Genomic DNA, 25,952 nt, shown 5'->3' with positions numbered 1-25,952 from the left:
GGTCGGGGGAAAGCGGGATGGCGGCGCTCCGCTATCCCGCTTTTCCCCGACCTGATCGGGAGGCTGGGGGAGGGAGAAGCAAGCCTGCTTCTCCCCCCCACCAGCCCCACAACCTCCAGATCAGGTCGTGGAAAAGCGGGATGGCGGCGCTCCGCTATCCCGCTTTTCCCCGACCTGATCGGGAGGCTGGGGGAGGGAGAAGCAAGCCTGCTTCTCCCCCCCCACATCCCCACAACCTCCAGATCAGGTCGGGGGAAAGCGGGATGGCGGCGCTCCGCTATCCCGCTTTTCCCCGACCTGATCGGGAGGCTGGGGGAGGGAGAAGCAAGCCTGCTTCTCCCCCCCCACCATCCCCACAACCTCCAGATCAGGTCGGGGGAAAGCGGGATGGCGGCGCTCCGCTATCCCGCTTTTCCCCGACCTGATCGGGAGGCTGGGGGAGGGAGAAGCAAGCCTGCTTCTCCCCCCCACCAGCCCCACAACCTCCAGATCAGGTCGTGGAAAAGCGGGATGGCGGCGCTCCGCTATCCCGCTTTTCCCCGACCTGATCGGGAGGCTGGGGGAGGGAGAAGCAAGCCTGCTTCTCCCCCCCCCACATCCCCACAACCTCCAGATCAGGTCGGGGGAAAGCGGGATGGCGGCGCTCCGCTATCCCGCTTTTCCCCGACCTGATCGGGAGGCTGGGGGAGGGAGAAGCAAGCCTGCTTCTCCCCCCCCACCATCCCCACAACCTCCCGGCTTCAGGAGAGCCCCACCGCCAGCCCCACAAGCTCGGGGGACAGCGGGAGAGGCGCAGCGCGCCATCCCGCTGTCTCCCGACATGGTTTGGAGGTTGGCGGAAGGCTTCCTCCTCCCCCAGCCCCGCAAGTTCCCAGAGCGATGCCAAAGCATGGCTCTGGGTCCCGTTCTGGGGGAGGGGGAAGCTCGGGCTTCCCCGCCCCAGCCCCGCGCCTGGGGGGGGGGATAAATTTTTTTTGCCTTTATTTCCCCCCCCCCAATCTAGGTGCGTCCTATGGACCGGTGCGTCCAATAGTCCGAAAAATACGGTAATTCTCTATCTCTTTCTCTCTTTCCTCCTTATGAAAATCGAGATTTGGGAACAAAGAAGAATATATTACATTTATGAATGACTTTCTCGAGCACGAGTGGGGCGGCATGAAACGCTTCCTGATAGAAATTTCTAATGCGGACACCATCTCCGGCACTCCAGGATTTGAAGGCTTCATAGATTTGGGACGGGAGATTGCTGTCTTGCATTCCTTGCTGTGGGAAGTTGTATGTCAGCTGGACAAGGTAATCTAGGCTGGAGGTTGGGGAGGGCTGGCCGGATCCGTGATAGTCTCCTGGTTACAATAATTCTTACTCTATAGGAGCTAATACAGTGGTACCTCGCAAGACGAATGCCGCGCAAGACGAAAAACGCGCAAGACGAAAGAGTTTTCCGTTTTTTGAGTCGTTCCGCAAGACGAATTTCCCTATGGGCTTGCTTCGCAAGACGAAACGTCTTGCGAGTTCTTGCGAGTTTGTTTCCTTTTTCTTAAAGCCGCTAAGCCGCTAATAGCCGTGCTTCGCAAGACGAAAAAACCGCAAGACGAAGAGACTCGCGGAACGGATTAATTTCGTCTTGCGAGGCACCACTGTACTTCATGAGAAGTTAACTTTAAAATAAAGAAAAGTAATTGACCAGGCTTTATTCCACACATGACCAAAGGTTTGAGATGGTGAGAACAGTCAATAAGGAGCTTGAGTCAACTGCATGAATTTTGTAGAGCCTCAAGTGTAGTTTTATTAAGCTGTTTACATTTTTTTACATCCTCCACTAATTCCGATTGAACAGCTTAATTTTAAAACAAATTTGGGCTCTCACAAACATAATCATGGGGTTTCACCTTAGATGATGCAACGCGCCATGCATAATGTTGAAAAGGGGAAGCCAGGGTGGGGTGGGGAGAACATAAAGAGGATGGCAGGCGGGGAAGGGGGTGCACCAGTCATGATTGCCCTAGACCAAAAACACAGCAAAGAGATGCTGTTCACATTGGTACATAGTTTAGCTGTGTTCAGTAGTTACTGCCCATCACTCTTGCAAGTTTTTGCTGTCCATAATTCTATATAATTAAACTACTCCAGCTAGACTTTTCCTCTGAAGGAACAGATTGTCGGGGAATTGTTTCGGTGGTGATGGTGGGTTATTACTCTTTGAAGAACTGAAAAATTACTGTTAATTGAGTTTGCTGTTGGCACTGCACACAAGTATTTTGTACAGGAACATTACGTTTGCATCTTGTGTTTTTGTCAAAATGTGGAGTTCCCTGCCTCTTTTCCTTTCTCCATTCCTCCACACATCCATATTTTGCATTCATGAAACCCACATATTTCTGGACAAATTTTCCTTAGGTAGGTTATTCCTCCCAGGCCACTGGAATGACTTCATGTCTTAACATAATATTATTTCCCGTGTGCATGAGACCCCTTAAAAGCAAAGCATTTGTCTCAGTTGTTAATGAAAAAGTAGGCAAATACAAATTAGCCAAAACCTAACATTAGAGACAGGTGTGCTCTTCCTTTCCAGTACAGTGATACTATGGACTAATGGGATGGTAGTCCAGCTTAAATGGCTTTTTGCTTTATTTCTTCACAATAAGTAGTGATGATCAGGCAAGAGGATAAGGCCATAAAGTTGGGGACTACTTGGGATTCAATAAAGGAAGTGTTTAATTATATTTCTGTCAGTCTAGTTGTTGGTTTTTAAATTTAAAGATAAGCACATTGGCCGTTCACAACAGCTGCCATTTGCAATAATGCAATTATCTTATGTTAATTAACTGCTGTAGTAGAAGAGGTAACCACAGTAGACTTGCATGCTCCCAGGGCCAGCTAATTGGAAAGAAGCATGCTCAGAGCAGGAACTCACACAGAGACACAGCAGCAACCTCCTCTGTGAGTTGGCACTTGAGATTCATCAGAACCTTAACTGGCTTCTCATGACACACTGGCAGTTGTCTCCTGGCACAGTGGTGTGCCCTAGATTGCAGTTTGGGAATTACAGTTCTATATGGATTTCAGATGGGACTTCCTGGACTCTGCTGTGGACAGAAATGAATTTATATCCAAACCAGAGTCCGCTCAGAGGCCTCTAAGCTCTGGCACAAATATGCAGCTTGCTTTTAGGCTATAGATATTATTGCACACTGATGAGTTATTTGTCATCATTGGAAGTATAGTTCCCGTGTGCAGAGAGGTTCTGAATCCATCGCACAACACAGCAGCTTCCAAGCAGGTTTTACTTTGCCCAGGATCAGGCCATCCACACCTTCCACCATGATAGCCAGGTAGCAAAAATGCCCAACTGTTATAGACAGAACAGAACCCACTTGGAGTCCTCACTCTCACGCCTGTACACAACATCCCATTTTTTTTAACAATAAATGATATAGAGCTCAGGGAGCGTGCATAAAATTAACCTGGTCTATTCCAGTTAAACTAAACATCAGAACAGGTGAATTCTACCTATTAATGATTACAAACGGCAAATTCATAAAGAGGTTAAAGCAAAGACTAATTAAATGGATATCTTTAAACACAAACACTGCACTTCTGCACATATTCTTTTAGTGCTCTTGCAAACCTCCTGAATGCAAATCTCCCTGTATGTCAGCATGCATTTCCCTGACCACAGGACACTTTTTGGGATGGGGGGGGGGGGCTGGAAACTTCTTTGCAGTTGAATTATTCTCTAGTTTTCTAAATCCCATTTCAGTTGGTAGCAATTGCAGTTGTCCGTCCCCCCAGTCCCGTTTCTACTACCCTTCCCTTGAATGCAGTTTGCTTTGCATGACAGTTTTGTGTTGGAATGGCAATTAGTTTTGTTCTGTTGAGCATGACCTTTTTATTTTGGGGGGTCAGTTTTTAATTTCTATTTCCTTTTCTTTCCTCAATGTCTGCCGCACCCTGTTTCGTCTCCTCCATCCGTCTGGTCGCCGTGGTTCTGCTGCTCCATAACAATGCATTGTGGTCCTGCTCACACCCACACACAAACGCCACCTTCTTTCCTTCCAACTTCCACTCTTCCACCCATGTTCATCATTGTTTTATTTTTTTATTATTAAAAAAAACCACCACATTCAAAACAAAACAATTACTCAAATGGCGGGTGCCACGGTGCTTATTGTCGAATCAGGGTGAAAATTCCTTCCTACAGGCAACGGTAGAAAAATTGGGACCTTTGCCACGCATCCTCGCAGATATTGCGAAGGCCACAACAAACCCCACGCCGATCCAGCAACAATTGAGACGCCTGGCAGATCACAACTCAAGCCCCAACGTCAGCCTCTCCTCGGGGCTGCAAAAAATCTTTGAGGACCCAGTTGACAGGTACGCAGCACCAAGCTATCCCTGGGGTTATATGGCTGTCAGGAAGACGCATTGCCCAGGGAAATAGGGGGGAGGTCTTGGCTGTGCTTATACCTGGGATGTGGGAGCCTGTAGACCTCCAGTTGTTGAACTCCAGTTCCCATTTTCCCTAGCCAGCATGGCTCACAGGTAGGGATGATGGAAGCCATAACGCAGCAACATCTGGAAAGCTGTAGGTTTTCCCATCCCTGGCTTAAAGTGATCATTTTATAGACTGAGAAGCCTTATGCTAAACCCCTGGTCCATGTAGCCTGTTGTGGTCTACTGTGACCAGCGGCACATCTCCAAGTCAAACATTCCCAGCCCTGCTATCTGATATCCTTTCTAAGTGAAGGCGGCAGCAATGGATGCTGGAAGGATGCACTCTACCACTGAGCTGCAGCTTGTGACCAAAGTGTTTGACCCAGAGTAGACCTTGGTCAAGCTGGTATCTCAAGGACTGGGTTTCCCATATTATATTAACACTTAGCAGGCATATACTGCTGAACAGTGCTCACCATTATTTATCTCAGCAGTGCTGACTACAGCCCTGTAAGGTAAGCGTCTGATCATCCCCACCCAGATGTGAAAGTCACCGTACTACACTAGCTCTCATTCTGTAATAGTTCCTTTGCCATAGCAATGAGTAAACGGTGCGTTTCCACATTTTCTCAAACTCGTTTTAATGCATAGTTGTAAATAGCCAATTGCCTGTGGCAGATAAGAACTGTCTTCCAGCAACCAAGCAGGCAAGTTGTGCCAGAGAGCTCTGTTTATCACGCTTTTTAGGCCTCAAATGAGTCAGATATGTACGGATAGGCATGATTTATTTGCAAGGGTTTGTTTATTATTCCTTAATAAAACTTTACCCTTTTCTCTATGTCACCAGGAAGGTTAGAAAGCTTTTCTCCCACCATCACTGTTGAATACATGATTGTGGGCGATGGTATTCTGAGTAGGCAGGAATGAAGGCAAAAAGAGTGGAGTCTAGCAATGTGGGTGCCCAAGGTTTCCATTCTGGTGGCAAGTCACCCTAGGAATGTCAAGGATATTTCCTGGGCTTAGCTCGCAGTATGAGGGTAGAGCTTTAGCTCTGGAATCCGAAATTGGATTCATTATCAAGTTATGAGATAAATACAGTCAAAACAATCTCTTTGTAGCTGAAAGGAGAGGGTATTTGGGAAAGTGAAACCTCATGTAAACGTTCTATCAGTTTCACTTAAAACTTAAGCTGTTAGCTAGCAAACGGGAGCTCAGGTCTTTAGGTTTAGGGGATCAAAACAAGTCTCAGGCTTGTGAATTCCCTTTCCCTCCCTGCCTACTATACAGGAAGGGAGGGCAGTGGGGGCTTCCAGTTCCACAGTTTGAGCCTGATTTGTATAAGCTAACTTTCGTTAGAACAAGCCACAAGTAATGCAAAACGGTTTTTTATTCAAAACTGAAATCGAGGGCTTTCCGTGTTCTCTTCCCATGTACAAAGGAGCAGGAGAGTGGGGAGCAGATGAGCCCAGAGGCTTGCAGCAACTCATTTATGATAACCTAAACAATGGCTTAGGTGGTTTTCTGAGCCTGGCCTAGGCGATACTGTTCCAGTGAATGCGTGGGTTTCGTTTCGTTTGTTGTTGTTTTTAAGAAAAGAGCTGCATTTTTGTGGGGCACAGCTTCTGTTCTCACCTATTAGACATTGGTACTGTTTCTGTTCAACTTCACAGTGAGGTGAAATTGAAGTCGCCACCCCAGGAAAATGAAGGGTACTTCAAAAGCAAGTTGTTGCTGATTCAACAGTCATCATCACGAAGTGTGACTTACTCCGACAAGAGTGACGAGACGAACATGCCCAATGTCCGAAGCATATCGCTGATGGATCTCCAAGATCCCAATGTTGTGCAGTGTGATTCCGGGTCCGTGATGCACGATGCTCCTGTACGTTTATCCGGCAGCCAGCTTTCTGTCATCCAGGTGGCCAACATCAAGCAGCTCCACAGCACACCGCAGAGCACCCCTCAGGTCAGGAGGCCTCTGCACACCCCACTCAGCCAGCCAGGCCCTCTGCAGGCCCTTTCCTTCCAGAACCCTGTTTACCATATGAACAACCCCGCCCAGGCCATGCCAAAGGTGTCCATGGACTCCAGCTTGGAGAATCTGAGTGTCACCAGTTCCCGGAGCCAGAATAGCGAAGACCTTAAACTCAGCGGGCCGAGCAACAGCAGCATGGAGGACTTCACCAAACGCAGCACACAGAGCGAGGACTTTCCCCGGCGGGGCACAGCACTGGACAAGCACGGGCCCATGGTGTTACCTCGCCAGAACAGCACTGGGCAGGCCCAGATCCGCAAAGTGGACCAAGCGGGACTGGGGGCCAGAGCCAAGGCGCCCCAGTCCCTTCCGCACAGCGCTTCTCTGCGAAGCACAGGGAGCGTGTCTGTAGCATCTGCCACAATGGCAGCGGAGCCTCTTCAGAACGGCAACCGGTCCCGGCAACAATCCTCGTCCTCCCGGGAGAGCCCAGTTCCCAAAGTGCGTGCCATCCAGAGGCAGCAAACGCAGCAGGTAGGACCATAATCTGCGCTGGTACCTCTGAATTTGAGGCTAGTTCGTGTGTGTGTGTGTGTGTGTGTTGTGCATGATAGAAGGAACAGGGATCAGTTTGCATAAGTGGCCAGCCTACAAGTCGGGGACCATGAAAGGCTCAGGAGCAGTAGTTTGTGGCACACCTGGACAGGAACAGGCTGGCCTGCAGTCCTAGGGAGGACATAGGCTGGCCTGCTTCTTCAGTGCCAAGCTGCTAGACTGCAAGAAAGTGACTCCAAGGTATGTGGGTGGGGACGCCTCTGTGCCGTGGTCCTCATAAGATGGGCACTGCCTCATTTTTGGTCCTGGCTTGTGGGATGATTAACGAAAAGGTCGACTCCCAGTGATAGAGAGCAGGGGAATGCGATTTGCAGTTCATAGAAGTAAACAACTTAAAACACTACTAACACTTTAAATAAAAATAGGCACACAGTTATTTAAAGTGCATATGTGAAATATCTATAAAGAGAAGGAAATGCAAGCCACTGAGAGAAAATCTTTTCCTAAACAAACAAACCCCTCAGAAATTGGATTTGCGGGGCGTGATAATTGCTCTGATACAAGGTTGTTGTAAGGATTACTGATGAAAATATATTTTGAATGTTCCAGTGCAATATATAAATGTAAAGTACTGACTGATATCTTTTGTCAAGGTCAGATTTTCTAGGCATTCTTGTTTATTCAATTAAAAAAATCCAAGCATTGCGTTTTGACTTACGTCTGACTCTTAGTTAGTCATTAGGATACAGTTGGTTGACTTTGGCCAAGAAAGTGCAGGTGAGTGGTGTGTAGAGCTACAAAATAAGAATTTCCCATTTGAAAATCCAGCAATCGCTTGCCCAATTCATGGATCTTAAAGGGATCGTCGTGAATGTGTGTTTTTGTTCACACACCAATGCAGTTCTTGCTGGGAAAAGCCCTGCCTTGCCATAACACCCTCCAGAGGTGCGTTTGTCTCCTTGGGGGTAAGTTACTGGAAATAGCTGGAAAATAAACAAGCACTTACTTGAAGGCAGAAGAGGGAGGAGGAAAATATGCTTGTTGCTGGGTTTTTCAGGAGCAATGTCTTACTGTCAGTGATGCTTCTATCATGCATATGATGTCATGCTGTCATAGGATGGCTTACATATGGAAAGCACACAAGCCCAGAGCATTTAAAACAAACTTTTCCTAGTCTTACTCCTTCTACTGCTCCCCAGGCGCATGTATGTTTCAGGATTTGCTTTTGACTTCCTGGGCTCTGTAGACACCATGTGTTTTGAGTACATGACCCCCACCCCCAGCAAAAGAAATCCTGAAAACTGTAGTTTGTGAAGGGTGCTGGGAATTGTAGCGCTGAGGGGTAAACTACAGTTCCAGGATTCTTGGGGGGAGAGACATGTGTTTTAAATGTATGGTGTGTACACAGTCTAAGTGAGTGATGCTTGCTTAGAAAATGGTGTTGAGAGGTATCCTGAGACCCCTTTCCCTTTCGTGACATCACTTTCACTACAGCCAGTAGCATTAGCCTGACCTTGCAAATGCCTGCTCAGATTTCCACTTCTTGTTCCTCCTTTTTCTGCTTCAAGTCTTGTAGATTTTAATCCATTTGTAGTTTGTTCAGTGCCTGCAGAAGTAATGAGTATCTCTAGGCGGAAGGGGAGATTGTTTAATGCCAGCAGATATTGGTAGTTTATGCCATGGAATTCTCCCCCCAAATGTGGCCAGTCTCTTTGTGGGCAAGTTTGATTGTCCGATTCCCCTTTTCTTATTTATGGTTGTTTGTTCCCAGCGAGAGAGGGGAGCCCTTTGTTGGACTTGAAGAGTCCCCTGTGTGTTCTGTGTTCCTCTTGAGTGAGTAGGTGGGGAACAAATGCAAACAAGCAGCAGCAGCAAAATGCCTTCATTAGAACCAAGCAAGAGTCCAAGCAGAGTAGTGAGCCTTTGAGTTTCACAAAACGCTTTCGGGCTGGACATTAAGCAAAAAAAGGGGGGCAGGGAGGAAATAACGTTGCTGGCAAAGGTGGAAGCCCTGTCTGCACTATGCGAAAACCTGGAGATGAGGTTCAGGAAGGTCTTTGCAGATTAACTTAATTGTTTTGATGTAAACCAATGCAAGCAGATCACAGGTCAGCACTGAATCATGAAAGCATGCTGGAACAAAGACGCAATGGCTGCTGTTTCTTTTAAAATACAAAAGCCAGCAATTATTCAAATCTACCTCTTGCACTAATTGGAACTCATAGATCCCTTGAAAGGCAGAGAGCAGAAGTAGAGAGAAGCATTATAACCCTTATAGTAGCAAAGAAAGCGATTAATTTTATGTGAGAAATGGGATTTTTAGTCTTAAAGTAGATTACCTGGCCATGTTAAATCAGCACATGTACATTTATTTTAAATGTTCAGGTTTCAGATTATTTTTTGAAAGGTGTGAACAATTTTCAAAACCATGCAAAACTGCTGCAGAGATTGCAGAATGCATGGAGGGAGGTTGGTGTCACACGCTAGCCAACTGACATCCTCTACCACCAGCTTTTCCTTTCTGCAAACAGCCACATTGGGGGGAAATTCTGAACTGGTTTTCCAGGGCTCATCCTAAGAAAGGGGGAAAGTAGAGTCAAACCAAAGGTGGGAAGAGTGCCAGCTATTCTAAAAACGTCACAGCTGTTGTCTTAATCATAAATGGGATGGCTGCGGTTGCATAAGCCTAACTAATGCAGTCTAATCTGTTCCCTTCTGCACTCTCATCTTCCTTGGAAGAATGGCCAACGATCTTCCATGATAAAAAAATTCCTGGCGGCATTTCTAAGCAAGGCATATTAACTGCAGCAGTCATTCTTTTTCCTGGACAGCAAGGGGGCTCATGTTGCACAGTCTCTCTTCCTTGTACAATGCTCCCTGCAGGACAGAGGAGCACAGTCTCAAACGGTAGCGCCTGCTTGGTGTATAGGGTTGCAGTTAAAGCAGTCAGCTGTGGCTTTAAGAAAGAGCTTTTTGCCATCTGCATCTTGCCTTTCACAGAAAAATGACCATCTTTTCTTGATTGAAATAAAAAAATTCCTTCCAGTAGCACCTTAAAGACCAACTAAGTTAGTTCTTGGTATGAGCTTTCGTGTGCATGCACACTTCTTCAGATACACAGATTGCTTTCTTGATTGCTTTGTATTGTGCTCCTGTTCCATACTTTCCTGAAGCAGAGTGTGATATGTCTTGTCAGCAGCTGACAGACCCCAAAGCATCCTCTGAGCAGAGTGCTTCACTGTGATTGAATATGTGGATCCTATTTATACCACAGTCTGTCTTCCGGCAATCAGGCAGTCCAAAACTCTTCTCTTCTAGTAAGCTAGAATTGCTATAAATTGTGATTTGCCTGGATTGAAGGAGAGGCCGGGAGACTGTCGCTGCAAACCAGGTTTAAGTGAAGTAAAGTCCAATGAAAACTAGAGACCTTGAGCAAGATGCCCCAAGCCTGAACAGATGTTGAAACGTAGGGTTGAACTCCACATTGTGATATATTAAAATGGAAGCAGCACTACAAAACCCACCCCACAGTGTTGCATTTCAGATTATAGCAAAAACATTATTAACTGATAATGTTGCATGCATCTGTCGATGGAATTAATAAAAATACTTTCCTTTACTCCCTTCACATGGGAGGAGAAACAGAATGGGCTCTGTTAATGTGATTCCTTCATGCACATTAGTGGAGTGGGGCACAAGCACACTCTGGAGAACAGGCTGTCTCGTGCCGCTGCCAAAGTGTGGGTGCAAAAGTGTCTTGGCTCCAGGTGTTGTTGAGTGTAACCTGTGGCTAGGATAGCTCTCCTTCTGGCAAACAGTGAGATAGGGAGCCTCTCACACTCCCATGTTCTGCTTGCAGATTCATTCACCTGTAGACTCTGCCACAATGTCGCCTGTGGAAAGGACAGCTGCTTGGGTCCTCAACAATGGGCAGTATGAAGAAGAGGAGGAAGATGCTGATCAAAACCAAGATGAAGCAAAGCACGCAGAAAAGGTAGTGACTGCATGCCAGCTCTGGATCCCAAACGGGTCTGCAAGAAGAGGGAAACACCTGAAATTTCCAAGTGCTGACAACACCCAGCTCTGTATTTCAGTTATTAAACAACTGGATGCTGTTGTTGTTGTATAATATCATTGTCTGGAAGCTGAAGTCAGGCAGATGTGGGGTAGCCAATAGAGGCTGAATCCAGACAGGTGAACAGATCTCTTCAAGTCTTGGGCAGAGCAAGGGCATTAATGGAGAATTGCCCAGGGGGCTTAAGAGCTCCTTCCTCTGTTTTTCAGTTACTGGTGGGGTTTTTTTTACAGTGTGCACTGAAACCATCGCCTTAATTTCCCATCTATACATACGCAAATTGGACATGAACATGTTCTCTCAGACCTTCAAATACCTACCAATGCCACTAGCACAGAGTAGGTTTTTCTGTCATTTACAGAACGATAATTTCCCTCAGCTGGACAGCTTCAGACTCTGGCAGTTGTTTTTGATCCAGCCCTGCTTTTTTGCTAACAAGTTATTGGTTTCACATGGTTTTCAGGCTCATCGCTTCTTGGGCACAGAGCCTTGCAATGCAAATCCATGCTTTTGGAACCTCCGGGCTTGACTACTATATCATGCTCTGCATAGGGCTGCCCTTGAAGTCAACTTGGTAGTTTCAGCTAGTATATTGCTATACATCTCCTTATGATATAAGGCATTGCAAATGCACCCAGCTGGTTTTGTTGCACCTGCACTGGCTGTCAAGATGTTTCCAGTGCAGTCCAGTTCAAGGCACTGTGGTTTGCCTGTAAGCAAACAGCCTGGGTCCTATTTTATCTCAAAGAGCATCTCCCTATGTCATCTCCCGCATCATCTTCTCAGGCCCTGCTTCAAGTACCAACACCCATGCAGAGTGAGAAATGTCACAGGAGCTCTGGAAAGAAATTCCCCCTGGTGTCCACCATTTGCCCTCTGTCAGCCCTGCAAAATACATCTCTTCCGTTTGGTCTTTGACTCAGCTCTATAGCTGGTCTCTTCTGGTGTTTATTTGAGGGTTGCTGTGGGTTTTGTTTTTGGTCTTTTTTGCAGATTTCTTGCTGTTTTTACTTTACTTTAATTGAACACCCCCTTGAATACTGGAAAGGGAGCTAATAAATGCTTTAACTAAACAATGTCCATCTTTGCCTCCAACCTGCAGTATGAACAGGAGATAACCAAACTCAAAGATCGCCTGAAGGTGTCGAGCCAGCGGTTGGAGGAGTATGAGCAGCGGCTCCTGGTGCAGGAGCAGCAAATGCAAAAGTTGCTGATGGAATATAAGGCCAGGTTGGAAGACAGTGAGGAGAGGTTGCGAAGGCAGCAGGAGGAGAAGGATAGCCAGATGAAGAGCATCATTAGCAGGTAGGGTGAAAGGGTCTTGTCATGAGTGGGAGAGGCTGGAAAGTTTGAAGGAAGGAGCAAAAAGACTTCTATGAATTGCAATCTGAGCTTTCCATCTTCACATGTGGGCAGCTCCCTTGTGAAATGTAACAGTAGCTTGCAGAAGAGGAAATTACCTTTATTTAGCACATAGGAACCAGAGACATAAGGGAGATGAATCACTCAGCTAAGGATCGTGCAAAGAACCTGCAGCAGATTGGGGGGGGGGTGAGCCAGGAAGTCAATTCTCCATCATCTACCCTGTTCTTTAGATAGAGCCCACTGCATAAAGCAGACAGGGGGACCTGAGTTCAAATGCCAGCTCATCTTCTCACATGTCTGTGTGTGAGGGTGTTGCCTTTGAGTTCAGACCTTCCTCTTTCCTTCAAATAGCTCCTCAAAAGACTTGAAGCTTGTTGGCTGAGGAACACAATGTGTTGGGTTTTTTGTCTTTTAAGTCAGTTGCTGGGTTGAGAGTTGTTTTTCTGGGATGCCCCAAAAGCACAGACAGATCCCTTTCTTATATCATTTGCCTCTACCGTAGGTTGATGGCTGTTGAGGAAGAATTGAAGAAGGACCATGCCGAGATGCAGGCAGTTATTGACACTAAGCAGAAAATAATTGACGCACAGGTAAGACTCGAAGTATCCTTGCTTATAGGCGTTGCTCCCACTATTCCACTTCCTGTGACCAGTGACTGATGCACTGAAGCAACTTCTGGAAAATGCCCATGGCAGCATCTCAGTGGGGCAGGCAAGAACTATTCCCTTGTACAGAACAGGCTTGCTGTTGCTTTAGGCTCCCTGGATTATGTAGGGTCAAAGCATGTACCCTCCTGACACTCAAAGCATCATTAGGTCACAGCCAAGGGCCGAGCGACTGCTCTTGAGTGCTCTTGGAGACACAGACAAAGCTTTGGCTTGTGACCTTGGGTGACTGCAGCTTGGAATGGTACCTATTGTGAAACGTCCTCCTTTGGCACCTGCCTTGGTTGGCATTGGGAGAAATGGAGCTGCATGTGGGCGCATGAATTTTCGCCTGTCTTGCTTTTTCTGGAGTGAGTTTGGGAGTTTTTCCTGGGCTTCTGTTGGCTCTCTGCTCAGCAAAGAGAAAAGAGGATTAAGCCACACAGGAAGAGAAGTCACTTTGATCTCTTCTTGTGTGCTGTGCTTGTGTGGACTCCCCCTTGCCCTCGGAGCACAAAGTTATTTCCCCATATAGAATTTATCATTGCTGGATAATCTTTGTCTTTGTGTCTTTCATCATCAGCCATACACCTCTGCTTTACCCAGCATGAAAAGACCGTAGTGCGCAGAAGCATTCAAGGTAGATGTTGGTGGCATGTGTGGCCTGGAGAAGGGCGTGGTTTAGAGAGAGTCCAAAGGCCACATTTGGCCCCCCAGGCCTAAGGTTCCCCTCCCCTTCTGTCACGGAGCCAGCTGGGACAGCTCTGGAGTTGGAGGAGGAGGAGAGAGAGAGAGAGAGAGAGAGAGGGGCCGGTAGAAGAGGCAGCCTTGGAAGGAGGTGGAGAGCAAGGGGAGACAGAGGCACGGCTTCCTGAGGTTAGAGAGCACCAGGACCACTCCACCAGCTCTGACACAGAGGGAGAGAGGGCACCAGTTCTATCCACCCAGGACAGGGGAGGGTTAAAGCGTAGAAAACAACGCCGACGTCTGGGATTGCCTGGGATCTGTTACAGATGATTCGGATGCTTGAAGAGATGCTCTGTACTTTGTAAATACCGTATTTTTCGCTCTATAAGACGCACCAGACCACAAGACACAGCTAGTTTTTGGAGGAGGAAAACAAGAAAAAAAATATTCTGAATCTCAGAAGCCAGAACAGCAAGAGGGATCACTGCACAGTGAAAGCAGCAATCCCTCTTGCTGTTCTGGCTTCTGGGATAGCTGCGCAGCCTGCATTCGCTCCATAAGATGCACACACATTTCATCTTACTTTTTTAGGAGGAAAAAAGTGAGTCTTATAGAGCAAAAAATACGGTAGTTTACAAATAAAAGACTGTGAATACAACTCCGGTCAGGCCGAGGGATTTATTGCGAAGGGCTAGCCAACCCCCTTTACACCTGCCCTCGAACATGCAGCTTGCCTATTGGCTACTTTTCCCAGCTGTTCCATGATGATTTCTCAGTTCAAATCTAAGCAGAAATGCCTTGCTATAACTTATGCTTTTGAACAAGTTATTGCCTGATCTCCTGTCATGAGTGTAAATCTTCTCCAGGGAACTTTTCCAGAAACAAGGATTTGTTTTTTTTGTTTGTTTGTTTGTTTGTTTTTGCTCTTTGGCCACAATCTGTACAGGCAGAAGGGCTAGTAGTTTCTAAGTACTTGTTTGCAAGACTGAGTTAATTACCCGGCATCTCGATCAGAGCCACTTGTCTAACTTGAGGAATCAAACAGAGTGTTTTGGGCTGAGTGAGGTCTGTTTCTATGGCCCCACTCCCAAATGATTTGTGACAGAAACATGCTATTGGTTAAAGCTCTGGACACAACTCCCCAGTACTTGATCATTTCATGGGTTATTCTCCAGAAGATGGCTGAGGGGTATAGGAATGCCTCAGAGCTGCCTCAGTTTCCCACAGCAACCAAGAACCTGGCTGGAGCCACCATGACTGTATGAGAGGCCATTGCAAGAGTGGTAGGAAGCAAAAGCCCTGAACTAGGTCGCTGCTGGTTTGCTGAAGTGCATGTGGCCATTGGTTTACCCTGCCTCCCATGTGCTCTGAAGCAAGCAGCCCTCACCCTCGTAGCATCAGCTTTTAGGATGATTTGCCCCAAATTTCACCCCCCCCCCTGGCACTTCTTGTTTCTTTAGTCAATCTCTTTTAGCTGGATGGGGAAGGGGGACCCTGGATGTCACTTCTACCCCCCCCCCCCGCGCACCTCCATGAACTCGCAGAGCTTCACTGTGCACTGAGCTTCCATTTGTGATTGCAAGTGACATCACTGCTGTGTTAAATTACAGGTCTTAAATGGGGATGAGATAATTCAAGCAGGCAAGTACTCCCAATCAGTTCTCTAGCTGAGCACCCCCCTGCCCTGGCCTGGCGCACTCACCTCCCCCTACACATTCCAGCTCCTGCCACTCCCTGCGCCTCATCCAGAGACAGTTTGGAATAAGCTTGGATTGCCCCTTGCTTGCTTTTTGATGGAGGGGGTGTCGTCAGCGCCCCCTCCCCTTGAACTCCCAAGCTCACGCCTTTGCTTTTGAATTTGAATCGCCACAGAAGGGACAAATTCACCCATGTTCATATGCCAGCGGAAGCAGCGTCACCCTTCAATAAGAGATCTTGCTGGATTATTTCAGCAGCAGTGAGAGCTTTTCATCTGCAACTTTGCAGTCATTCGTTCTGAGTCAAGTATGTCGGGAGCTCCTCTTAATATAATTTAAAACTGATTCAGAAAAATGAACTAGATTAATTATAAGGATGGTCATGAGGCAACTGGAAGTTGTTTCCCCAAGATTGATTCCCGTAGGCCCTTTGCACACATGTTTAGGGCTTTTTGAGCCGGACACCAAAATGTGGCTTAACATAATCAGACCCCCCCCTCCCCGAATCCAGTTGGTGGAACCCGGATTCTGAAATTCTAGCATCTCTAGTGCTAGGCATTCTCATTTGGTGTCCGAGACTTTGGCTTGGCACCTTTCAAAGTACTGTTTTGTGATAGATATTTTGGAATTATTCCTTTTATGGAGAATGAACTGATAGATTTTGGCAGGGAGAAGGACACCAGTCAGGAAGGGAGCTGATCTTAGGCAGGCTTCCTCTGTGTATAGACAGATTGCTCCCTCTAAAAGTTTTACCTCTGTAAGCCTTAAAAAGTGGGGTAGTGTCTTCACAAATGCATCTCTTATGTGTGCTGCACATACTCCTTATGGATCGCAGTGCTTTCCCATGACCGAGAGCTGTTTTGGACATGATGGGGAAGTAAATGAGTGAAAGGCTCCCAGCAGCCCAAACTGCCCAGCCCACGAAGGGTTCTGAATTTAGCAAGAAATGTGGAAGCTCTCGCATGAATGTTGGTAACTGTGAGTTGCTTCTCCTGAAGCCCAGATGCATACATCAGCAGCAGACTTGCATATCGAACCCTTTGTCCTCCAGCGCAGGCTACTTTTCTCAGAATTTCAGGCCTCAGATTACACAGAGCAGCCGCATCTGGCAGGAAGTGCTGGAAAACCCACCCCTTTGGCTAAGGTAGTGCTTTTGGAAGTGACCTTGCCACTCCTGCTGTGCCCCCTCTCTCCATTGCCATAGGGCTTGTGCCCCACCCCACCAGCAGAGTTTGTGCAGCAACTGCAGCACTCAGTGTGTCTCCTGCCTTTTGTCTCCAGAGGGAAGTGACGTGTTCATTCCTTCATGTTTGTGCCCTCTGTACATTGTTCTGCCTTCCCTCATTTGTGTGGAGCCCTACAGAGCCCTTGCATGTTGCATCAGTACCTGTTGAAACAGGAATGCCCAAGCACATCTCGTGGTTTTCCCACTCGAAGGCCGGCCAGCCTGACATGACTGCCAGTTTTTGTTGGAAGTTAAGGTTAAACCAAAGCAAGTCCCTGTGCCTCTTTGATTTGGTTCTCCCCTGCCACGTAGTACCAGAGATTTACATGTCCGCCAATCATGTCCCCGGCCTTCTCTTGTCTCTTTAACGCAAAAGCCCCTAGTTTCTGAATCAAAACCAAAAAGGGCTTTTTGATTCTGCAGAGTCCTGGAGTAACTGAGCTGGAATGGGTCTAAGAAGCCAGTCGCCCTGTTTGGTTTTTGTGTCTTATCAGTGCCATCTTCCCCATCACCCTTCCATCACTGCCACCCTTCGCACAAACTTCCCCCCTTCCCCCTCTTCCCCCTTGCCCCTTCCTGTCATGCATACTTCCTTCCCCCCAGCTTCGGGCTGCTTTCTGCCCCCCTCCCCGCTGCCCCTGTGTTGCTGCTGCACCCTCACACGGCTGGCATCTATCTGCATTTATAATTTCCAGTGTCCCTGGGGTGTATTGCAAGCCCTCTCTCAGTGGGAGGGTGTCTCTGGAGGGTCCCAATCCATACGCCACCTCCACTCTAGAATCCTCTTTCTCATATCCTCCTGCTGCCTTTTTCTGTTTCCCTCTGTTCAAAAACTAACCCATTAAATCTCCAGGAATCTCCCTGCTGACTTCTGCCTCTGTGATCTTACATGATCCACCACTCAATCAGCTTTTAAACGTGGCTAATTGGCAGCTTCCACAGGACAGATGCTGGGCAGCAGAAAGAGGCAGGCTCGTTCTGTTCTGCTGCAGGGCCAGGCTGGATCAGCCTATGGCGAAAAAGCAACAGCCCTCCCTTAGAGAACTGCTGCTCACCTTGAGACCCAGATGTTGCAGGTTGTGAAGTCATTAAGGCCTTGCTGCAGTGAAGCCAGGCAGTTCTGATCTGAATCAGTGTGTTTTGTTGCAGGAAAAAAGAATCCTGTCTCTGGACTCAGCCAACACGCGGCTCATGAGTGCCCTAACGCAAGTGAAGGAACACTACAGCATGCAGGCTCGGAACGGCATCTCCCCCACCAACCCCACCAGGCTTTCCATCACGGAGAACGGTGAATTTAAAAACAGCAGCTGCTAACTGCAACTTCTCCCACCTGCCAGTTGCCAGCTCCTCATTTCTCCCACCCACTCCACGCCTGTCCACACAACAGCCTCAACGTTCCCCAAGACTGCCTGCCTGCCTGCCCAGGAGGCAGCAGAAATACTGCACAACTAGAGCTTGTGGAAGAAGCTCACACCAAAATAGGCTCTCTCCTCTCTTTCCCCCCTGCTCTTCTCTTCTGCCTTCTCTTTGGGGATGAAGAAGAGAGATTTCTCTGTACCAAGGTCAGAATGTCTTTGGGAAGGGGCCTTTGGCGAGGCGAGATGGCGGGAGCCACAGCAGCACGGAGCTCCTAAGGGCAGCCATCACCAACTGCGTTGCCTGTGGCTCCCTTTGATGGGGGGGGGATGGAGGGGGAAGGCGGGATCTGATTGGCTGCACAGTTCCCATTGACGGGGGAGGGGGGATTGCCATCCCGCCTCCCCCCCCCCCCATCAAAGGAAGCTGTGCAGCCGATCCCACCTCTTCTCTGAGGCAGGCAGCAGTGGTGGAGCTACCTGCTTGGGGAGCGGCATACATCCGGGGGCATGGCTGGTGCGCGTCCCGGGGGCGTGGCGCGCTGCCCACGTCGGGGGGGGGGTGCACAGCAAGCGGCGCACATTATAGGGTGTGGCCAATGAGCGCCAAACATCTCGGGGGTGTGCAGCAAGCGATGAACAGGCAGGGCAGGGGCAGCCGTGATGTCACACACCCCGGGGCGGCACCCAGGGCAGGCCGCCCTCCCCCTGCCCCCACCTTCGTCCGCCAGGGGCAGGCAGGCAGGCTTGGGGACCACTGAGGCAGCTTTGTGCTAATCTTGGTCAAGCCCCTTCCCCAAACCATTCTGATCTTGGTACAGAGAAATCTCTATCCTTCCAATAACTAAGATCCCCAAAGAGCTGGGAGGAAAGAGAGGAGACAACATGTTGTGGTGTGACCTTCTTCCACAAGTCCTTTCACAATCTTTCTGCTGCCTCCTGGGCCTTAACAAGAAGGTCATCTTACAGGACTGTACCTCCCCTTTCCTTTGTTTCGTTTTGTTTCGTTTGCAATGTTAGCTTTGAATAATTTATTTTGATATGGTTTCCCCCTTAACACACAATACCTTGTTTCCCCGTTCCCCTCTCTAAGCCTGTATTTTTATGCCAGTAATGCTGGACCACTTCTGCATTTCATTGTCTGGGTTTGTTCTAAAGAAGATTTATTTTTGTTCTGTGAATATTTTTGAACAGTTTCTTGTATATGTACAGATATAGATACATTTGAGGTCTTTTATTGATATTCCTACAAAGAATTACAAAATAAACTTTAACTTTAAACACTTTGGACTCAGCCTGTGTCTGCACTGATGAAAGATGGAGCCATGTGAGTTGGGGTGAATGGAAATGTCCTAAGAAATCTCAGAAGGAAACTTTAGCTGCTCATCCAGTCTAGAAATTGAAATGTTGAGTTGTCGAACAAACCACTGATGAAGCTTTGCACTTTTATGACCTCGGGATTACAGGGCCCATGAGAGAAAGTGGCAGGTTTTGCGCATCATTCGAAGCAGATCTGAGTTTTCAATGGAGTTGGTGCACAGCTCAAATTCTGTTAGACCCTGCCATGAGGGGGTTTGCCTTGGGTACCAAAATATCTTGGCTCAGCCCTGCTCAAGATAGATTCACGGTAGTTTATGGCAAAGCAGTTCCATGTTTTCCTGGAGGAAGTTCAGTTCAGCTTCCCACGTGGTTTCAGTCTCAAGTCACCTTGAAAGATGGACGGGTCCTGGACGCTCTCAGCATCCTTCAGCTATTCATGGTGTCCTGCAATGCATTGCTGGAATGGGGCTGGATTTATTTAGGTGATTCTCATCTTTCTTGGGGGCCAGCACTCAGAAGGCATTGCTTGCCAAGAGACTGCTGTTTTGTCCTGCAGCTAGCAGCTTATGAGGTGCCAAAATGATCCACTTTGTCTCCCATACTGTTTTAATATGTACATTAAACCACACTGGGTGTGGTTACTTGGAAATGTGGGCTTAGTCACATTACATGTATGCTGTCTCCCTTTTCATTAGGCCCCAGGGAGCCTATGGATGATACGAACCCATGTGTGAGGTCGGTAGTGGAAAGAATGTGGGTGACCATATTTAATATTTTGTTATGGCTGCAAGAGTGGTTTGCATAAAACCAATATAATCAATAGTTGCCAGTAAAAGCAGAGTACAAGACCTCAACATCTAAGGAGTTGTTAAAACTCAGCATAGGAAAAGCATACAACGGGAAGCAGGGGAAGCCCTGGGCAAGAAAGAAGATCAGGAAAGGTATTCAATGAACAGGAGCTACTATAGAGAGAGCCCTCTTTCCAGTCTCCATCTGCCTTCCTTCAGTAAACAGGGGACACTGAGCAGGGCCTGAGACTGATCTGAATGACTTGGGCATGTTCACAACATCCAGCACAAGACAAAACATAAAATCAGAATTACAGAGTTGGAAGGGACCCCTGAGGGCCATCTAGTCCAACCCCCTGCAGTGCAGGAATCTTTTGCCCAATGTGGGGCTCAAACCCACAACCCTGAGAATGTCTCAAAAATGCAGCATTAAAAGGCCTGGGCATGCTAAAAGGTCATAGTGTTGGTCTGGGGAGGGGGGGGTCAGCTGGTCCAGGAGTAGGTATGCAGTCTGTTTTGAACAGGGTTGCACACTCTCCCTTTAAGCAACCGGTGGAGGAGGAATTTTATCAGGAGCTTTACTCAGAGTAGGACCTCCCCCCTTCTTTCCCTTCACGATCCCGATTGCGATTGGGCCCACCCATGCCTATTTGGGAAAAGAAAGGAAAGAGATGGAGAACGGACACTATGCAGCTATACCATGCCTAGTTTTGTCCTTTATTTTTCATCCTAGTTTTTGGTCTGCTTTGAGCAGGGTAGGCAAGCTAAGGCCTGGGGGCCGGATGTGGCCCAATCGCCTTCTCAATCCGGCCCATGGACTTGTCTGGGAATCGGCATGTTTTTACTTGAGTAGAATGTGTCCTTTTATTTAAAATGCATCTCTGGGTTATTTGTGGGGCATAGGGATTGGTTCGTTCCCCCCCCCAAAAAAAAAGATATTGTCCAGCCAACCACATGGACTGAGGGACAGTGGACTGGCCCACGGCTGAAAAAGGTTGCTGACCCCTGGCTTTGAGGTTGCCTGAAATTGCGCAGCTAAGGATCTAAAAAGATGTGGTGACACCTTGTGGCAATCTAGGTGAAATGCACTTTGATTTCCTCACCTTTTTTCATTAAAAAAATGATGTTTCAGGGGTATATTGTGTAGAGCTTTACAAGCCCTGACTAGCAAGCCCGTGGCCAGGGATGGTGGGAGTTGTAGCCTGACAAGACCTGGAGAGCCACAGATTTGCCATCCATTCTATACCTTCTGCCCATACAGCAACATTCACGCAATCTGCTTTGTGTTGTGTGTTCCACCGCAATTTCTACACTTGTAAGTGCTTTCTTTCCAAGAAGGGATATTGAAAAGTTTGACTTGGCCACAACATATAAGATGAACATGCTCAAATTGTGATATGAATTGGTCCATGGATCCCACTTCTAATAAAAACTGATTTGTCTTAAAAGTCTTAGCATTTTATTTGTCTTACCATTTTATCACATTTTAAGTTATTTTACAGATTTAACAATAGAGAACTGTTGGTATACTTTCTGAAATACAGTTTTGATGATGACAAGCCCATGTTTGGAACTTCTTGGACATAAGTGAGGTTGGGTTAGAGTATGGCTTTGCAACCTTTCTTGCGGGTTAATTATTTGGAATGGCATGTGCTTGTTGCTCATTTCTTTCCCTCCCCCTATTTTGTATTAAATTTGCAATGGCTTTCTATTAATCCAAAATATACAAAGTCGCTTACAAAATCATTTTGTTGCGTATAAGGGAAATAAAACAGAATATAAAAGTTAAAGATCTCGAGAGAATATGGTAATAATAACACGTTTCACCAGTACAAGAAAGTAGGATAGTCAGGTTAAAGCAGGTAAGTAATTCTGATTGCTAGCACCCTCTTGATCTCTGTCCCAGTGATCTGGAAGTGCATCAGTCCATGGTTCAAAATGGCAGTGCAGTTTCTCTCCTCTGGGTCCAGGTGGCATCTGAGCAAAGCCCTTTCCTAGGTCTACTTCTCTTTATAGGTGACCCATGTCAAGTGGAAGGTGCCTTTGAGAAAACCTGCCAACATCTGCTGCACCTGGCACATTAAAAAAGAAGGTGAAGTATTCCAAGAATGGAGTTTAACCTAAAGTGAACTTTTCTGTGAGAGCTTCACATAGTTGTTTATGCTTTTCCCTATACAAAGCTATCACAGAGGAAATATCCTCGCTAATTAGTCCATCCTTTTATGTGTAGTAGAAGATCCCCCCCACTGCCTCAAATTCCAGTAAACATAGTTTTGAGAGGCAAGGTATGCCAACAATTGCCAGTCTGTGCAGAAATTCATAAGGAAATGGAGATTTGGGCCACCACAATTTATAGTCCACCTCTCCATCAGAGTGTCCTCTGTCAGCCATCCCAGCATCCTGTTTGGCCCCTGCAACGGTGCAACAGGACTTTTCCCCCTGGCGCCATTGGGCCTGCCCTCGCTTAAATATAGTGCACCCCCCTCACAGAACACCAATTCCACGAATTCCAACAAACTACCCCAGATTATCTTGTGTGAGGAAAAACTTAATAATTTGGAGTCTCAGGCAGGATTTGATCAAATAAATAAGAATGATTTTATAAAATAAAGGAAGTTTTATGACACCAAGTGGGTAAAGCATAGGATACTTCGGATTATAATGCTATTTCTCTTCAGTTCTGTCTCAGTTGTTGCTTGCCGCTTAATACTTTGGTTCTTAAACAAGGTGGTATTTTCTGTCAGTTACCCACCCCTTGGACAACCCTACTCCTGAGGTCCTCCAAGTAACAGACCCCAGGGGTCTCCACACCCCTCTTAAGTGGTTTGGGAGTCTTCTTATTGTATTTTAGTGTTTTGTTGGAAGCCGCCCAGAGTGGCTGGGGAAACCCAGCCAGATGGGCGGGGTATAAATAAATTATTATTATTATTATTATTATTATTATTATTATTATTATTATTATTATTATTATTATCTTTTTGTAGCAGAATCTCTCCCCTCCTGACTGGAATGAGACCTAAGTAGCCTGTATCCTCACAGCTTCTCCTCCTGGCTCAGCCTCCCAGTTAATTCCTGGCCTATTACTCTTACAGGACACCACACATTGTCCTTCACACTAAGCTCAGAGACTCCTTTCTCTAGCTTGTGATATATTCAGGATGTTTCTACCCAGAACCAATTGTCTCTCCTCTCCCATCCCGACTCCCAACCTAAAGAACTGTCTCTCCAAATCCTCTCCTTTTCAAACCCCTCTCCTGGAACCCCGGCCAATCAGAGGCTGCCGTTCGTTAACCATTTGCGGCAGGGAAAAAGAAAAATATAACACTTGTTGACCCAACCTGCCCAGCAAAAGCAAACTTCCGCAACAGCCCCAAACTTCATTTTGGCACAATAGAGTGTTTTGTGTATTTTCCTGGGCTGGGCTCAGACCAGCTTTTATAGAAATGAATAAGGGTCTAGGTTGTCTACCCTAAAACTGGACTGGATATGATGTTTGAGCATTTTAAAGAGGACACTGCTCAGGGAGTGGGGGGCTTTCCTTTGAGGTGATCCAAAACTTAGTTTTTACTTTACTCACTTATATGTATATTAAATAGATGAGCCATCTTACTGCACTGGCATGGAGACGCCATATTTAATGGGTCTTAATGCCATCCCAGGGGGCATAGACATTCTTGGGTTTTTTCAGAATATAAATTGGGGTGGCAGAAACCTCCTTATGGGCTATATAGCACCCAGTTCTTCATTATTACATACCTGGCCGATTATTGGCATGGGAGAAGGATGCTTTCATAAACCAAAATTTGTGATCAATTACAGTGGTGCCCCGCAAGACGAATGCCTCGCAAGATGGAACACCCGCAAGACGAAAGGGTTTTCCGTTTGCGAGTTGCTTCGCAAGACGAATTTCCCTATGGGCTTGCTTCGCAAGAAGAAAGCCCATAGGGAAATCTCCGGGGACCTCTTTTAAATGCTGGCGGTGGGGAGCAAAGCCTCCCCCCCCCTCCGGCCTTCAGAAGAGGTCCAGGAAGGCCGGCGGGGGCCGAAAGGCTTTGCTCCCCACCACCAGCATTTTAAAAGCAGTCCGGGATAGCAGGGAAGCGCTTCCCGCTATCCCGGACGGCTTTTGAAGGCAGGCGGGGGGAAGCAAAGACTTTCGCCCCCCGCCAGCCTTCAGAAGAGGTCCTGGACCTCTTCTGAAGGCTGGCGGGGGGCGAAAGTCTTTGTCCCCCCTGCCTGCCTTCCCAGGGGCTTTTAAATCGCCCTGGACAGTGGAGAAGTCATCTGCTATCCCGGGGCGATTTTAAAATGCCGCCCACCAGCATTTTAAGATCGCCCCGGACAGCGGAGAAGTCCTCCGCTGTCCCAGGGTTTTTTAAAATGCTGGGGGTGGGAAGAAAAGCCCTTGTTCCCCCCCCCCCCAGCCTTCAGAAGAGGTCGGGGGACAGACTGTCCCCGGACCTGGTCTGAAGGCGGTTTCCATAGGAACGCATTGATTGATTTTCAATGCATTCCTATGGGAAACCGTGCTTCGCAAGACGAAAAACTCGCAAGAAGAAAAAACTTGCGGAACGAATTAATTTCGTCTTGGGAGGCACCACTGTACTTCCAGCGGTTTCTCTCGCTCCTCACCTCCTTCAGAAGTGGCTGATTCAGAGCAGAAATGGTTACTGGGCCAGATGAAACCAAGTCCACTTTCACAATAAGATACATGGCATCTGTATGGAGAGCAGCAGCAAGAAAAACAAGAAGATTAGTTGCCAAGTGGGATGCCTTGAATTAGAGATGCCACACAAGGTAGTTTCTTCCCCCGCCCAGACGTAATTTCCCACTCCTGCGTGCAATAGTGTATTTGTATAAAGCTAGGTGTATGTTGTTCATACACCCCTGAGATTCTTTAATATGGGGTTATTTGAATAAAGAATGCTGTCCCAAATACCGTATTTTTCTGTGTATAAGACAATGCTTTTTGCTTTTAAAAAGTGAGGCAAAAATTGGGCGTAGTCTTATACACGGATAGTGAATGTGGGGGGGGGACACACATGCGATTAATGGCAGCAGCAAACTGGAGGTTGGCAGTGGCGATTGGGAGGGTGATTGCTGGCTGCAGCAAGGCCTGCTAGCGATTGGCTGTGGCAATTGGGCAGGCGATTGGCGGCACCGGCAAGTGGGTGGGAGGGCTGTTGGTGGCGGCGAGTGGGCAGATGCCGTATTTTTCGCTGTATAAGACACACTTTTTCCCTCCTAGAAAGTAAGGGGAAATGCGTGTGCATCTTATGGAGCAAATGCAGGCTGCGCGGCTATCCCAGAAGCCAGAACAGCTAGAGGGAGCGCTGCTCAGCACTCCTTCTTGCTGTTCTAGAATCATAGAATCATAGAGTTGGAAGAGACCACAACGGCCATTGAGTCCAACCCCCTGCCAAGCAGGAAACACCATCAGAGCACTCCTGACATATGGTTGTCAAGCCTCTGCTTAAAGACCTCCAAAGAAGGAGACGCCACCACACACCTTGGCAGCAAATTCCACTGTCAAACAGCTCTTACTGTCAGGAAGTTCTTCCTAATGGTCTAGCTTCTGGCTTGGCCACGGGAAGCCTCCACAGGGCACGGGGAGCCTTCATCCCTGTGCCCTGCAAAGGCTTCGCAGGGCTGTCCCTGGCTTTTGCGGGAGGTGGGGGAAGGGACAGAGCCATGCGCTCTGTCCCTTCCCCCACCTCCCGGAAAAGCCCCCAAGAGCCGCGCTCCCTTTAAATGGCTGCGCGGAGTGTGTGTGGAGGGAGGAGGGAGAAGGGCAGCCTGTCAGTGACAGGGAAAAGCCTGCAAGCGCCGCACA

The 25,952-nt window shown here is 47.6% G+C and overlaps 2 protein-coding genes across 16 annotated transcripts in view; one reads left to right on the top strand and one right to left on the bottom strand.

Moving 5' to 3' along the window:
• Positions 1 to 19,299, top strand: part of RASAL2 (RAS protein activator like 2) — a 256,803-nt gene extending 237,504 nt beyond the window's left edge. For 8 of the 14 annotated variants that reach the window (XM_081194283.1, XM_081194273.1, XM_081194277.1 and 5 more), the window contains 8 exons: positions 1,092 to 1,293; positions 4,181 to 4,374; positions 6,105 to 6,942; positions 10,823 to 10,957; positions 12,141 to 12,343; positions 12,906 to 12,993; positions 15,345 to 15,375; positions 17,806 to 19,299. In XM_081194283.1, the coding sequence (XP_081050409.1) occupies positions 1,092 to 1,293; positions 4,181 to 4,374; positions 6,105 to 6,942; positions 10,823 to 10,957; positions 12,141 to 12,343; positions 12,906 to 12,993; positions 15,345 to 15,375; positions 17,806 to 17,948 (1,834 nt within the window). In that variant the 3' untranslated portion in view covers positions 17,949 to 19,299. Of the gene's footprint in view, positions 1 to 1,091; positions 1,294 to 4,180; positions 4,375 to 6,104; positions 6,943 to 10,822; positions 10,958 to 12,140; positions 12,344 to 12,905; positions 12,994 to 13,630; positions 13,689 to 15,344; positions 15,376 to 17,805 lie in introns of those variants that run through there. The other 6 variants (XM_081194284.1, XM_081194279.1, XM_081194280.1 and 3 more) reach the window with 5 other exon arrangements.
• A 2,614-nt stretch (positions 19,300 to 21,913) lies between these two features.
• Positions 21,914 to 25,952, bottom strand: part of LOC308587117 (uncharacterized protein) — a 32,063-nt gene continuing 28,024 nt past the window's right edge. For both annotated transcript variants that reach the window (XM_081194550.1, XM_081194551.1), the window contains 2 exons: positions 24,752 to 24,837; positions 21,914 to 22,191 (listed from right to left, as the gene is read on the bottom strand). In XM_081194550.1, coding sequence (XP_081050676.1) covers positions 22,120 to 22,191; positions 24,752 to 24,837 — 158 coding nt within the window. In that variant the 3' untranslated portion in view covers positions 21,914 to 22,119. The remainder of the gene's footprint in view (positions 22,192 to 24,751; positions 24,838 to 25,952) is intronic.

Source organism: Podarcis bocagei, assembly GCF_964188305.1.
Source record: "Podarcis bocagei genome assembly, chromosome: 5".
NCBI classification, from domain to species: Eukaryota; Metazoa; Chordata; class Lepidosauria; order Squamata; family Lacertidae; genus Podarcis; species Podarcis bocagei.
This window is presented reverse-complemented; position numbering and strand designations above follow the sequence as displayed.